Raw genomic sequence first — 12788 nt, 5'->3', positions numbered from 1 at the left:
GAAAACGTGCACGTTTGCACTTCCCCGCCAGAGAGAAGCTGTTAGCCGGGAATTCTCTTGCTGGTTGTAACCGCTGCCCGGAACGCTATGCAGGGCAACAGCGATTCTCGTCCTCCGTGCTTGCTTTTTCTCAGAATGGGGCTTGGTGAGCGTTTTCGGCCGAAAACGCGTTTTCGGCCGAAAACGTGCACGTTTGCACTTCCCCGCCAGAGAGAAGCTGTTAGCCGGGAATTCTCTTGCTGGTTGTGACCGCTGCCCGGAACGCTATGCAGGTAGTTAATTACTGATGCCCTCTCCTTAGGTGAAGGAGGGAATCCTGTCTCAAACCCATGTCCAGTGGGGAAGAGGGGATGCAGCAGGGGGGAACAAGACATCATTCACCGCCATCCCTCACTCATTGAGGAGCTCAGTGAGCATCCAGGGAGCCAGCAGGATGTTAACCTGCTCAGACCACTTCATTGAAAGGCTGAGAAATACTTCAGGACTGGAGTTAACACAATGTTCTTCTCTTTCCATCTCCAGCCATACTGTAGGCAAAATGGTTGGGTTGAGTAGCTTTGCTCTAAAACCTGGTCCCAGTTTGTTCTCTGATGCAGGCAGTCCTGCCTGTCTTGTGTGAGATTGGAGCCAGTGATGCTGCAGTCACCATCCCTCTGCAAACCAGGCATCAAGGTAGGGGGGCTGGTCCCAAGAAAGGACCAAATGCAAACTGAAAGAATGCATTTGGAGGGGGTGTTGGGTACCTCAGAGCTCATCAGAAGCTTCCTCCTCACAAAGAATGATGCTCACCTTCTTCTCATCCGCCTTACAAGAGGTAGACTGCAGGGACTGGCTGGCTCTTTGGCAAATGGTCCTCATACGTGCCATGCAGTCTTCACTGGTCATCACATAGAGCAGGGGGTTGAGAGCGCTGTTGAAGCTGGCCAGGCCCCGGGTCACCTGGTAGGAAATGTAGATGTTCTTTAAAGCCTGTGTGCAGGACCCTTGCAGCTGCCAGCCTCGAGATAACAAGTTGAGGTTTCTGAAGATGTGGTAGGGAAGGAAGCAGATGGAGAAGAGGACCATCACGAGAATCACCAGTCTGATGCTTCTTCTCCTGAGACTGAGGTCCATGGTGTCATTCCTGCAGAGCACCACCACAACGTGGCAGTAGCATCCAATGATGATGAGGAATGGGATGATGAACCCAGTCACGGTGATGGCTGCAGTGTATGGCAAGTAAGCCGCCAGGTTCTCATGCCCTGTCGTGTCGTGGCACCGTGTCCCCATATCATCCATCTTGCTGAAGGCAAAATCGGGAGCTACCTGTGCAATGACCCATACCCAGACCATCACGCTGAGCCACACCGAAGAGGTTGTCCCCTGGTACCTGCCCCATGCCTTCAGCGGGTGCACGATGCCCAGGTAGCGGAGGACGCTGATGCAGGTGAGGAAGCCGATGCTGGCATAGAGGTTGAGGTGGAAGAGGCCCCGGGTGATCCGGCACCAGCTGTGTCCGAAGAGCCAGACTCTGCCCCGCAGGTAGTAGCTGACAAGGAAGGGCAGCGTGCTGACGTACAGCAGGTCGGCCAGGCTCAGGTTGCCTACCAGCAAGCCAAGGGGATGGCGGGCGCCCCGCCGGGGCCCGGTGCAGAGGTGCCACAGCCCCAGCCCGTTCCCCACCAGCCCCAGGGGGATCACCGACAGGTAGACAGCGGGCAAGAAGCGCTGGGCGAAGGCGTCGTCCACGGGGCACAGTGCCCTGCTGCCATTGCCGAACCATGGGCCAAGAATCTCCATGGCCATGGGGTGCTGTGGCAGCCCTGCCCACGGTGGGGTGGCTGCTCCCGGGGCGGTGCTGGTCGTGGCCGTGCTCGGAGGTGCCACTGCCGGGCACAGCGGTGGCTGTCGCCGGTGGCAGGGGCGGGGCGGCAGCGGCAGCACCGTGCCCAGAGCTGGCCCTGGCAGCCGCCACGTGCCCCGGCACAGGCTGGGGCTGCCCTCACCTCCCTGCTCCGGCCGGGCCCCAGCCGGGGGGTTTGGGGTGTGAGGGTCTCCCCCAGAGCGTGGGGAAGATGTGGCGAGGGCCGCCTCAGCGGAGAGCCTTGGTGTCCAGCGGCTTCTGCTGCTCCCTCGGCGCCTGCTGCCAGCCCACTGGAGATATTTTGAGCCAGGCGCCAGGGACACGCAGGGCCCCGGCTATTTCAGACACTGTGCGTGCCTGGAGGGAGCGGGAGGAAGGGAACAGGGAGGCGAAAGAGGGGCTCTGCCTCGGCGTGGGTGGAAGATGTCTGATGACGGTGGCCAAAGCTTCAGTCTGCTTCTGTTCTGTCCCGCCCGGGGTGAGAAGCCCCCCATCCCTCCAGAGCAGGGGCTGGAAGCCTGCACCCCATGAGGTGCCCCTCACTTCCAGTCCTGCCGGCCCTTCTCCTGGCTGCACTGCGCGCACTGTGCTGTCCACCCAGCAGCGCTGGGAGCAGAGTAGGGCAGAGCCCAGCAGCTTGCCACGGGGCCGTGCTGCCAGCCCTGGGAGCAGGCAGCGGTGCCGCAGACAGTGCCAGCGGGCCCAGGCCTGCCAGGCTGTCAGCCCCCAGCGCAGGCAGCCCCGCTCCCCGCTCCCCACTGCACCTTCCCTACAGCACACAGCGATGACCTGCACTCCCTGCCTCCTTCTATGTCCCTCCCTAAATAAAGAAATCCCCTTTCCTCCTCCTCCTCCTCCTCCTTTGAGAGGCTTTGACCCGTGTGGGGAGGAAATGTGAGACAGGCTGTGACCCTCCTCTCCTACCTTCCCTGTCCCAGGGGATGTCACGCAGAAGACACCCAGATACTGTGAGATTGGGGAAAGAGCTAAAACTGTGATCCCAAAGAGGACCCCCAAGAAAAGCCAGCCCCTGTGTGCATTGCTGAGCAGCTGCTGCTACATAAATGAGGCCAGAAATAACTTCATCTCCAGGCGCAGGAGTAAACAGGCCAGCAACCAGAAGGGAGAAGGTTTACCCTGGCAAGCCATAGAGAAACGACCTTGGCAAAACAACTTCAGGTGAAGGGCTGGGCCCAGGAAGAGCAATGGCCAACTGCTCTCTTGGAACTTGATCTAGGGCAGGGAGTGGGAAAAGAATGGTATCTCATCTGTCACCAGGGAATGGGGGGGTGAGTCCTGCTAAGCCATCCCGACTGCCCTTTCTTCCTTGGGAGCAATCAAACATCTCAGCTGGACTATGCTCGGGCACCTCGGGTCAGACACATGGGGTGCTGTTAGCTGCTTGTTGTGAATATCAGCGTGTTGACTCCAAAAAGTGCTTGCTGGAGCAGATAAGTGATGGGAAAGGCTCTATGTTATTTCCCCCCTAGGTGATAAAATCCAGCCACCACAGCTGTGCCCTGAGAATTGAAGCTTAAAAGCTGTTTCCATGGGGTAAGGATGTGGGGTTTTTGAGGCTCTGGTGGGTTTGTACTCCTGGAGTAGCAGCAGCAGCAGAGGAGGGAGTCCATGGGGATTCACCCCTCAGGAAAGCAACTGCCAAGCAACTTTATGGAGGGGCAGATGTGCAGTGAAATGAGAAACAAACTGGGAGTAGTGCCCTTTGTCCCAGAGCATCAACCATTAGGGAAACTGAGGCAGAGACAGCAGCTAGCTGGGAGGACTGCTGTAATCATGGGAAGGGTCACAAGCTGCTCTCAGCAGTGTGGGCAAAACTTTCTTTGTCCCTAGGATGAAGGCTTAGGTCTGGGTGCCTCCTGCCACAGGAAGACAGGAGCAGAGGGCACGGGGAGCAGTGTCCATGCCTGCCTGCAGCCCCATGCCCTCCGTATCTCCTGCTCCCTAGACCTGCTGGAGGCACACACAGAGCATCATGGCTCCTCTTTTGTTCCTGCCTCATGTGTGTTCAAGGTGTTCACTTGATCCATGATTTCACTCGCAATAGAGGTGCTACCACCCAGCTCTGCCCAAGAATCCCGTATCAGGATGCTCCCCTCCAGTGCCCGGCTCCAGCACCCAGCAGCGTTGCTGCTGCCAGCACGTCCAGGGCAGTGCGAGAGCACAGGGCTGGGATTGCTCCTGCAGGTAGCAAACACGTAACCTGAGAGATGGGCTTTCAGGGAACCAGCTCAAGTCTCTTCACCAACAGCAAAAAAAGGCCTTGGTCTACTATTTTTTAATTGAGCACTGCGCTCCTGTGCTCAGGGAGGTATCTGAAAATGTATAGCTTTAATGAGGGACTCATCCAGCCCTTTCTCAGCCAACTCCATGCATTTAAAAATCATCAGTCATGAGAATGGCTTGGAAAAAAGTTCTGATGTGTGTTGTTTACTCGTGCAGTAGTGCACAGGTTCTCCTTCAGCTGCTGTGTGCGGTTGTGCTGAAATGATCTGTTGCTCACCACTGGTTCAGGAATATGGCTGTCAAATCCCATGCCATTTATGTGTGCAGTATGCCTTGAGGACAAGGGTGAGTTGTCTTCTGGTTTGGGGTTTTTTTAATCTTTACAGATAATCTGTGGATGGCACACACACACTGCCCGACAAGAGCAGGCAGAGCCCAGGACCTGCTGCATCGGGGGCTGCAATAAACGTGATCCTCAAACAACCACGTGTTTCCAGGGTAGCAGGGCTTTAGAGGGAACAGCAAATATCATAAGACTGGCCATCAAATTGCAAGAGTTGATTTCCCTGTGTTCTTAGGGAAAAATAATTCTGATTTATTTGGATTCATTAATTAATTATTTAGATGTTTTCTGCTTGGTGAATCAGGGAGAAATGACATTTTGCAGGAAAAAAAAAAAAAGGTAAATTATAGTGTTGAGTCATTTCTGTTTGAGATGAGAATTGCAGGTTGCTTCTTAAAAAGTGACCTTTTGATTTTTACCATCACCCAGAGGTGGCTGGGCAGGATTTGGGAGGGGATGAGAGTTGTGGCAGCACTCCCTGCTGGCAGCTCACACGGCCTTGGTGGCCGTGTCCCAGCATGCTCAAACAAGAACTGGCTTTAAAGCAGGATTTTCGGGACACAGAACATGTCTAATCCATGTCAGTCGAGGAACATTGTGGTTTTAAAGTCTACACGAGCCTCGTGTCACTGCTTTTTTGGCATGGCTGTCGCAGAAGTGAAGAAAATCAACAAAAGTGGCAGCCCAGGCCACGTTCATTCTGCAATTTTCCACCTGCCAGAGGTTCACCACGGCCCCTGTATCAAACCGAATTAATGAGTTGTATTTGGGCAGAGCACCAGATGATGTCAGTAATAATTTTCTTTGTAACAATGTTTTACTGCATGGGCAGTAAGTTCTTTTTTACTTTATTCCCCCCCCCAAAGAGGTGACTGAAAAGCGTTCTTGACTTTAATTTTATTTTCAGCACTTGCAGGGGTCGGGGCGCAGGTGAGCCTTGGCCCTGCTGCCTTTCCTACTGCTTGTGGGGAGACTTTTCCCCAGACAGGAGAGGGGATCTCCCTCTGCCATTCAGTCTTTTGCCCCTGAAACCCCAAATCTGCCCTGGTACCGCATTAGCCTGGGTCAGGAGGACAATCAGCTGGTGACAATGGTGGCATGATGCCAGGGACATCGTGGTCCAGGGTGTGTGGAGGAGGTGTCGGGTGGCTGGAAGAGAGATGCATCACAGGGGGAAGAGTTTGGGCTTTGTTTTTTGGGAGGCTGAGAAGAGGCATGTCCTGGTCTGTGCCTGGTGCTGTAAAGCAGCAGTAACACAGCCAGCACCATGCTGTGCTCTGCCACACGCCCTGGCAGCACACGGAGACCCGGGCACCGCCACGGCCAGGGTTGGACCCATCAGCAGAGCTGATGGAGCTTACAGCTGGGTAAAAGCAAAGGGGTAGAATTTAACCCAGGATATAATATACTATAATAATGTTTTCAGTGCTTTGATTCACTTTTCCTTTTTAATTTTCTTATTCTAAGCAGCCTGAATTAAGCTGCCTCCAAGCTGCCCCATCCTGGGTCAGGGCTTTCCTGCAGCAGCTGAGCTGGCCCTGAGCAGCAGGACTCCTGAGGGCTCACCAGAGCGGGACTCACCCCACACAAACAGGCCCAGACAAGCTCCACACCTAGATGAGCACATCTTTATTTTCAGTTCCACAAATACACATCTAAACTGTCCATATCTCACCTGGACACGTCACCTAAACTGCTGCTCCTTTCCAGCTGCCCTTCTCGCCCCACTGTGGAATGCACATTCCCTCTGCACACTTGTGTGAGGCCATTAGAGGGCATTTGGGTTTCATTTTTCAGTCACCCAGAAGGATTATCGCTGTGAGAAAGTAAAGACAGAGCTGCTGAGAAGCTCTCCTGTGCCAACTCTTGCATAGCTGGAGCAGCTCCAGCCTGTCGGGAGACAGCCCCGACTCATCTTTGCAATTTGTTTTCTCTTTTTCCTGCTTTTCTTTTGGACTTGGGTCATGGGGTATGTGCTTGGATGGCAGGCAGTATGTCTGGTGCTGTAGAACGGTGTCTCCTGCGTCTGAGCTCCTGGCTCGCCGAAGCCCTGCCAAACCGCCAGCGCTTTGGAGAGGAGGAGGCCAGGCGGAGCAGGAAGGTTCGTGTTTATTCTGGAGAGATGCAGGGAAGGTGAATTAGAGCTGCCATCAGGAGGACGTCTCTGCCCATGCCCAGGAAGGCGGCTGCTGGATTGTGGGGTGGATATCATGGCATGGCTGAGTTCGTGCATGATGTACCTGCTCCTTCCCCAGGGGCCAGGACGTGAGAGTTCCCCCTGGCCCTTTGGGCTTCCAGGTGCCAGAGACGGTCTCTTTCGCAGTCCCTGCAGAGCAGAGCTGCATGTGTGACATGGTGGAGGAGCAGCATCACCTCTCCAAAAGCCTCACTGATCCAGGAAAGGACCAATTCTCGGGGGGGTTCATGCTCGAGGCAGGGCTTCCCCATTTCATTCAGCCTAAAAAACTTGGGGGTGCTGCCCAGTAACCCTGGGGCAGGTGCTGGGTGACACGGGGATCATTCTACCCTCCTTTGCAGCCAAAGTCCATCAGTTCTTCCCCAGTTTCCCAGGGGACACATCCTTCATCTCCACCAAAACCACAGTTCTGTGGGCTTGTGCCAGACTCTTTGCCAGGATGAGGCGTTTGCTCCGGAATGCAACCGGGGTGGGCACAGCTACAAGCGACCTCCTCTTCCCCTCTGGAAAGGCAGAGGAGAGAGTGATGAGGAGATGGAGCAGGGTGGTGGCATGTCCCCCATGTCTAGGGAGCAGGGGCATGTGGCAGTGCAAGTGCATGGCTCCAGAAAGGGCCAGCTGTATGCACTCTGCCTGCACTGGGGCCATGCCTGGGTAATGAAGGGGGTGTCAGAGCCCCCTCCCAGTGTACGCAGGGAGCCAGGCAGGAGCTGAAAATGCCTCTCTGCCCATAGGGGCAGGTTGAGCTCACCTGTGTGGCTCAGGGTTATGTGGAATCCACAGTGCTCTTGGATTCAGACATCTAGAGACCCCAAAATTCAGGTCTGCACCTTCCATCAGCTGTTTTCCAAGTGAAGCTTCAGGAGATTATTTATCTGTCCATGAGGTGCCCACAGGTAATTGGGGGTCCCATGGCTCACATTGGCTGGCATTTCTCTTTCTTGGTCAAACTTGTTGCCCAGAGGCACCAGCTTCACTGAGGCCCTCACTTACCACCGGGGATGCCGCCGGCAGAGCCGGGCAGGGCCTGGCCATACAGAGCCGCTTCTGAGTCTCCAGCCTGCAGTAGCGGTTCTGGTTGGAGACACGAGCAGAAAAGCCCAAGCCACAGGTGACCGAGCAGGCGCTCCACTCCGTGCTCCACTCCTGGCAGGGGTATGGCAGTGGTGGGGATGCTGCCCTGGGGGCTGGATGAAGAGATGAGGGGAAAAAGGGTGGTTGGAGCCAGGCCCTGTACAGCGTGCCCTGCGGGTGCTGCGGGCATAGCCCTGCACAGCACAGAAATGTGCAGTGAGGTGTCTTCTGCTGATGTTCACAGTCTGGGATGAAGGGACCATCCCCAGATGGATGCCCTGTGTAGGCATCCTCTCACTGGCGTGTCCTGCATCTTACCTGCCCCAGCATCCCGGAGGAAGTGCTGGTCCCGGGCTTCGCAGATCCACTCAGGGCAGCACTTCCCTGGGACCTCCACGCGCCGTGGGTAGGGACAGTCTGGGGTGGGCAGCCGGACATCCTCCTGGCAGAGCGGGACACAGGTGAAGCCCCCATCCAGGCAGCGGCACTGGAGTTTGCAGCTGGGCTGGAAAACCTCCCCGTCTCGATAGACCCGTCCGTTCACCTCGCAGCCCTCCTCGTTGTCTTCAACTACAAGTGACAGGGGAGCCCGTTAGGGACAAAGTGACTGAGAGATGCAGATGGAAGAGGCGACTGCTGGGGGAAACTGTGGGGCTGGCACGAAGGGACTGAATTGGGGGGGGCAGCAGAAGTGACTAGGAGTTGTGTGGGGCAGACATGAGTTTGCAGCAGCACTCATGTCTGCCCCACACGAGTGGTGAGAAACTCACTGCCCTTCAGCTCTGACCCTGTCTTTCAGGGTTTTCAGGCTAGATAAAGTTCCTCTGAAATTTCTCTGCAGGACCCTCTGACTGCAGCCCCAACAAGGTCTCTGCAGCATCCCAGGAACCCCCATGTGCATCCCTGTTCAAACCACCCTGAATCCTCGGTCGGTGAATAGCATGGGAGCTGGCTGGAGCTGCAGCACAGCCCCGCGGCCAAGCTGTGTGCATCAGCCTCAATAAAGCTGCTCTTGGAGCCGTAACCACTGCCCTGAAAGTTCTGTGGGATGTCTGGTGCTGGCCGGGGCCCTGACTGGAGCCGGGGTGTGGGCACGGGGGCATCCCCGGGGGGAGCGGGCACCCCTGTGCTCACAGTTGCAGGTGGCTCCTGTCCCGGCCGGTGCCACGCTGTAGTCGCAGACGAGGCCCTGGCTCTGGTCGCAGACATGGAGGAAGTCACAGGGCTCTCCCAGGCGCCGGGCGCAGACCTTACAGCAGCCGCAGCCGTCCAGGACCAGGGGAGACCCGCGGGGGCAGCGGGGTGGCACCCAGGGGCAGTAGCATGGTCTCCGGCACAGCTGGGCACACACCTGTGGAGGCAAAGCCATCGCTGATTTCATACAGGTTGTGTTTTGGCTAATGGCTGCTGTTTCGCTGGGACAGTCACGGGGCTCACAATCACGGGGGCAGATATTTGGTGGAGGAAGGCTCTGTGAATCCGTGGGAATGTGGTGAAGCAGCCTGGAAAGCTACTGCCCCCTTAGGGCACAGTGTGATGGACACCTATGGAAAACCAGGGAGAATCAGGGATGCTCAGCATTCTGCAGGATGGAGACTTAAATGCACCACTGCTCTTAACACACAGGAGGAAGATGGAGCTACAAGGCAAACACCACAGGTAGCAGTGGTTATTTAATGGGGCTGGCAGCTCCGGAGACAGCCACACGCTGCCTGAAGCAGCCCAGCAGGAGGGAGGGAAAGCAGCCTGCCCCCATGACTGCTGCCCAGGCAGCGAGTTGTGCCCAGCTGGAGATGTGGCTTTGCAGGGGCTGGAAGCACATGGTGAGGACACAGCACCTCACTCGGAACAGTCTTAACAGCTCTTGTTCATGCCAACAAACAGAGCATCATATCGGCAGTGGGGGAACTGAAGCTAAGCACTCACTGCTTTCCTTGCTGGTCCAGCTGCCTCCTCTGCCTGACCCTGCCTGCAGCATCCTCTGCCTGGCCAGGCCGCTGGGCGAGGAGCCTGGAGCTAGGCATGTTTTCGAGGACTGGGAGCTGCATTTCCCCTCCTAGCTAGATGGAGCAGTCACTTCAGCAGGACTGTGCACCACAGTCATTTGCCTGCTCAGCCAATTGTTTGCCAGGGATGTGCCTGCAGTTCACCTGCGCAGGTAGGTGTTTATATATCCACTGCTCATTCTGCTTGCACAATTACCCTGACACAAACAGCTTTTGCAGGCAGCCCTTGTGCTCCCATCATGGTGTATCTGACAGGGCTGTTGCATATAGAGCCTGAAGCCAAGTGAGTTGGCTCTGCAGTTTGGAAGTGAATTCTTTGCCAGTACTGGCCTGACAATACATGTGAGCCCCACGCTGCAGCTCTGAGCCACCCTCCGGCAGCCCTGCTGCTCAGCACCACACATGCTCTGCTTGCTGCATGGCCAGCACGTGCAGCGCAGGCGGCTGTTCAGCAAACATGCAACCAAAAAACTCATCCCTGTGCTGGTCCAGATACTGGTGTGTCTGCTGAGAGCCAAGAGATCAATGAGTTCGGCTGGACCATGTGGATCTTAGGTACCATTTTTCTTTCTCTTTCAGTTTCTCCCAGTAGCATCAGGTCTGGCATGACTGGTTAAACAGAGAGGGTGGGTACTGGTGTGCTATCTGTTCCCTGTTTGCAGCAGTTCAGATGTTTTTTATGGGCCTGTAGAAATCTCAGTGCCAGGAGATAAAATATATCCAAAATGGACTGAGCAGTCTGGGTCTTGTTCTAATTTTATCCATGAGCAGCACTATAAGTGTGGCAGAACCCAGAGAGAGACTCACAGGAGGGACCAAAGGACTGGCTGAGGTGGACAGGTTTGGGCTGGACACACGAGGGCCTTGGTGATTCTCCAGGCACTCGGGAGAGCCTGGGGCAGGAGTCATTTCTCCATCACAGCTTACCCAGGCAGCCAAGAACAATTTTCATCTTTCAGGAGGTTGCTATTACAAGTCAGTGCTTTAGAAAGATTAGCCAAGCCAACTCCATTAATCCTTTTCCTTCTGCTCCTTGTAATTAACTTGTCTTTAGATGACAATGTGGCTCCTATCAAAGATCTTAACTGCCTGGGAAAGGAGTCAAATAGGCACGATGCTGCCGCAATGTCCCTGCCTTGGGATTCAAGCAGCAATTAGAAGAACTTGGAGCTGAGATACCCCAAACTTCTCAACTTTCCTGTTCTTTGCACAGGCAACTATTTTCACACGAGAGTCCAAGAGGGAAAAGAAAAAATCCCAACAACTCAAATCCTGTCAGAGGCATTGGCTTTGCATGAGCATCCCGGGGAGGGGGGAGAGCTGACTAATGCTCGCTGCTTGGCCCCCTGCCCTGGGAGCCTGGGCAGGGACCAAGGAGTCTGCAGGAGCCGCTACCACCGAGCTGCCGCTCGCTCGCTCGCTCGCAGGGACACATAGCACAGCCCCGGCAGCGCTGCAGGGACGGGGCGAGCAAACAGAGCGCATTGCTGTCATTCCTGTGCACTCCCTAGACTTGCATACCAGATGTCTTTGGCCCATGAACGTTAAGACCTTGCTGCTTAATTGCAAATGTCTCTCCCAAGCATAGCTCTGCCCCTGTGGCCTGTCTGCCAGCCGACGTTAGACACCGGGCTTGTCGTAACACCCCAGTCCTCCCTGTATCTCACTTTGCAAGGACTGGGTGCTTCCCCCAGTAAGGCTAAAGCTGCCCCAGGGCCCCGTCTCGCTTACCTTGGAGAGGATGCAGAGGAAGGAGAGGAAGAGGAGCTGCTTCTCCAGCTGGAGCCTCATGCTGCTCTCCCCTCTGCCACTTCAGCACATCACCCCCCAGGCAGTTTGGAGGCAGCGGAGTGTTCGCAGGTTTTAAAGCCCCGAGTAGGTCCTGCTGGTGTTTATACTCTCCCTGCTCTGATGTCACTCACAGGCTCCAATATAAACATGAGTAGGTTTGGACAAGCCTCAAGATTTTCTTTTTTCTTTTTTTTTTTCTTTTTTTTTCCAGCCCACATTCCAGCTGCCATTTCCACTCCCCTCAAGGTGAGAATGTGCTGTCCACCAAGACAGTGAGCGAAAGGAAGGGACAGGAGAGGGGCTGGGGTGCCAGGCTGGTGGGGTGAACTGGCCCCTTGCTGCTAACCGTGACCAGGAGGGGAGGTCCATGCCTCTTCCTACCGATCAAGATCATCCAGACAGAGCCAGTGTCTTCTTCCCGGGTTTTGAAGGGTTTGGCAGGGCTGTCCCTGCCACCGTCTGCTCTGGGACATTGCCATGACTGAGCAGGAGCGGGGGACCCACCGCTATATTTTAAGCTGAGCACAGTGCATGGCAGTCTGTGGGAGAGGGGTGAGTTGCCTACACTGTACAGAGACTTGAAGTCAAAGGCAGGATCCTGTCCCTCCATCGCTGCTGACAGTGTCTGACTCGCCAGCAACTGAGGTTGCAGCAGTTTGCCAGGCAAGCTTTCCAGACAGTAGAGGTGCGCTTCCCTCTCTGTTTCTTTTGGCACAACAAGAAGAGGAAAGGGATTTGCTGTGGTGGTGGTGCTGCCACAGTATCCTCTGTCCTGTGTGGGCCTGCAGCTGCTGGGGTGATGGTGCTGGATGCACATCATTGCCCCGGGTATGTGGTGCAGAGAGGGCTGCAGTCTGGCCCTTGCAGAAGCACTGCTGATTTCAAGCCTTGTAAACCCCAGTTCAGCTCCGGAAAAATTATGACCTGCTTAACCGATCACTAGAATTTAAAATCCAATTTCAGGGAAGAGGAGCAAGCGCTCAGATTTGCCTCCCAATGCTTTACTGCTTTTCAGTCTGCCCTTGCAATCTTTCCTTGCAGCCACTGTGTCTGGGCAGTCAAGCCTGGCTCTTTGGAAAGAAAAAATAAACATCTCAAGACCTACAGGAAACTGAGCCCCTTCTCCACATTCCCATCCCCCAGATCTTATCACAAGATGTAAGAAGGGGAATTTGGGCATGCAGAGCTTGAAGGAACAGCTTGAGCTCACAGAAGGTTGAGGGATGCCCTGCAGCTCTGCATGGCTCCTCTCTGCAGCCCCCTTCCCTGCAGGACATGGTCTGGGGGCCG

General features: G+C 55.4%; 2 protein-coding genes across 3 annotated transcripts; both read right to left on the bottom strand.

The window, feature by feature from the left end:
• Positions 1 to 509: 509 nt before the first annotated feature.
• Positions 510 to 1878, bottom strand: LOC113487530 (P2Y purinoceptor 1-like). Its single transcript, XM_026862184.1, has one exon. It carries the CDS (start codon positions 1783 to 1785, stop codon positions 745 to 747), a length of 1041 nt encoding a protein of 346 aa, XP_026717985.1. The 5' UTR covers positions 1786 to 1878; the 3' UTR covers positions 510 to 744.
• Positions 1879 to 5997: 4119 nt separating this feature from the next.
• Positions 5998 to 11588, bottom strand: CCN5 (cellular communication network factor 5). Of its 2 annotated transcripts, XM_026862274.1 has the most exons (5): positions 11439 to 11588; positions 8836 to 9052; positions 8020 to 8271; positions 7621 to 7814; positions 7005 to 7130 (listed from the first exon to the last, which is right to left on the bottom strand). In XM_026862274.1, the coding sequence occupies exons 1-5, from the start codon at positions 11496 to 11498 to the stop codon at positions 7107 to 7109; spliced, it is 747 nt and encodes a 248-aa protein (XP_026718075.1). In that variant the 5' UTR covers positions 11499 to 11588; the 3' UTR covers positions 7005 to 7106. The 2 variants fall into 2 exon arrangements, with proteins under 2 accessions (XP_026718076.1, XP_026718075.1); XM_026862275.1 differs by lacking the exon at positions 7621 to 7814 and having other exon boundaries at positions 5998 to 7130.
• Positions 11589 to 12788: the final 1200 nt, after the last annotated feature.

The sequence above is a fragment of the Athene cunicularia genome (assembly GCF_003259725.1).
Source record: "Athene cunicularia isolate RWA chromosome 20 unlocalized genomic scaffold, athCun1 chr20_part1, whole genome shotgun sequence".
NCBI lineage: Eukaryota > Metazoa > Chordata > Aves > Strigiformes > Strigidae > Athene > Athene cunicularia.
Note: the sequence above shows the minus strand (reverse complement) of the source record. Positions and strands in the feature narration are given on the sequence as shown.

Bases quoted from the DNA above. Each gene is read 5' to 3' on its own strand.
- LOC113487530 (XM_026862184.1), bottom strand. From the start codon at position 1,785: ATGGCCATGGAGATTCTTGGCCCATGGTTCGGCAATGGCAGCAGGGCA.
- CCN5 (XM_026862274.1), bottom strand. From the start codon at position 11,498: ATGAGGCTCCAGCTGGAGAAGCAGCTCCTCTTCCTCTCCTTCCTCTGC. The intron at 9,053-11,438 runs GTAAGCGAGACG...TTGCCTCCACAG, and splicing joins TCCTCTGCATCCTCTCCAAG to GTGTGTGCCCAGCTGTGCCG. The intron at 7,131-7,620 runs GTAAGTGAGGGC...CTGCCTTTCCAG, and splicing joins TGCCGGCGGCATCCCCGGTG to AGGGGAAGAGGAGGTCGCTT.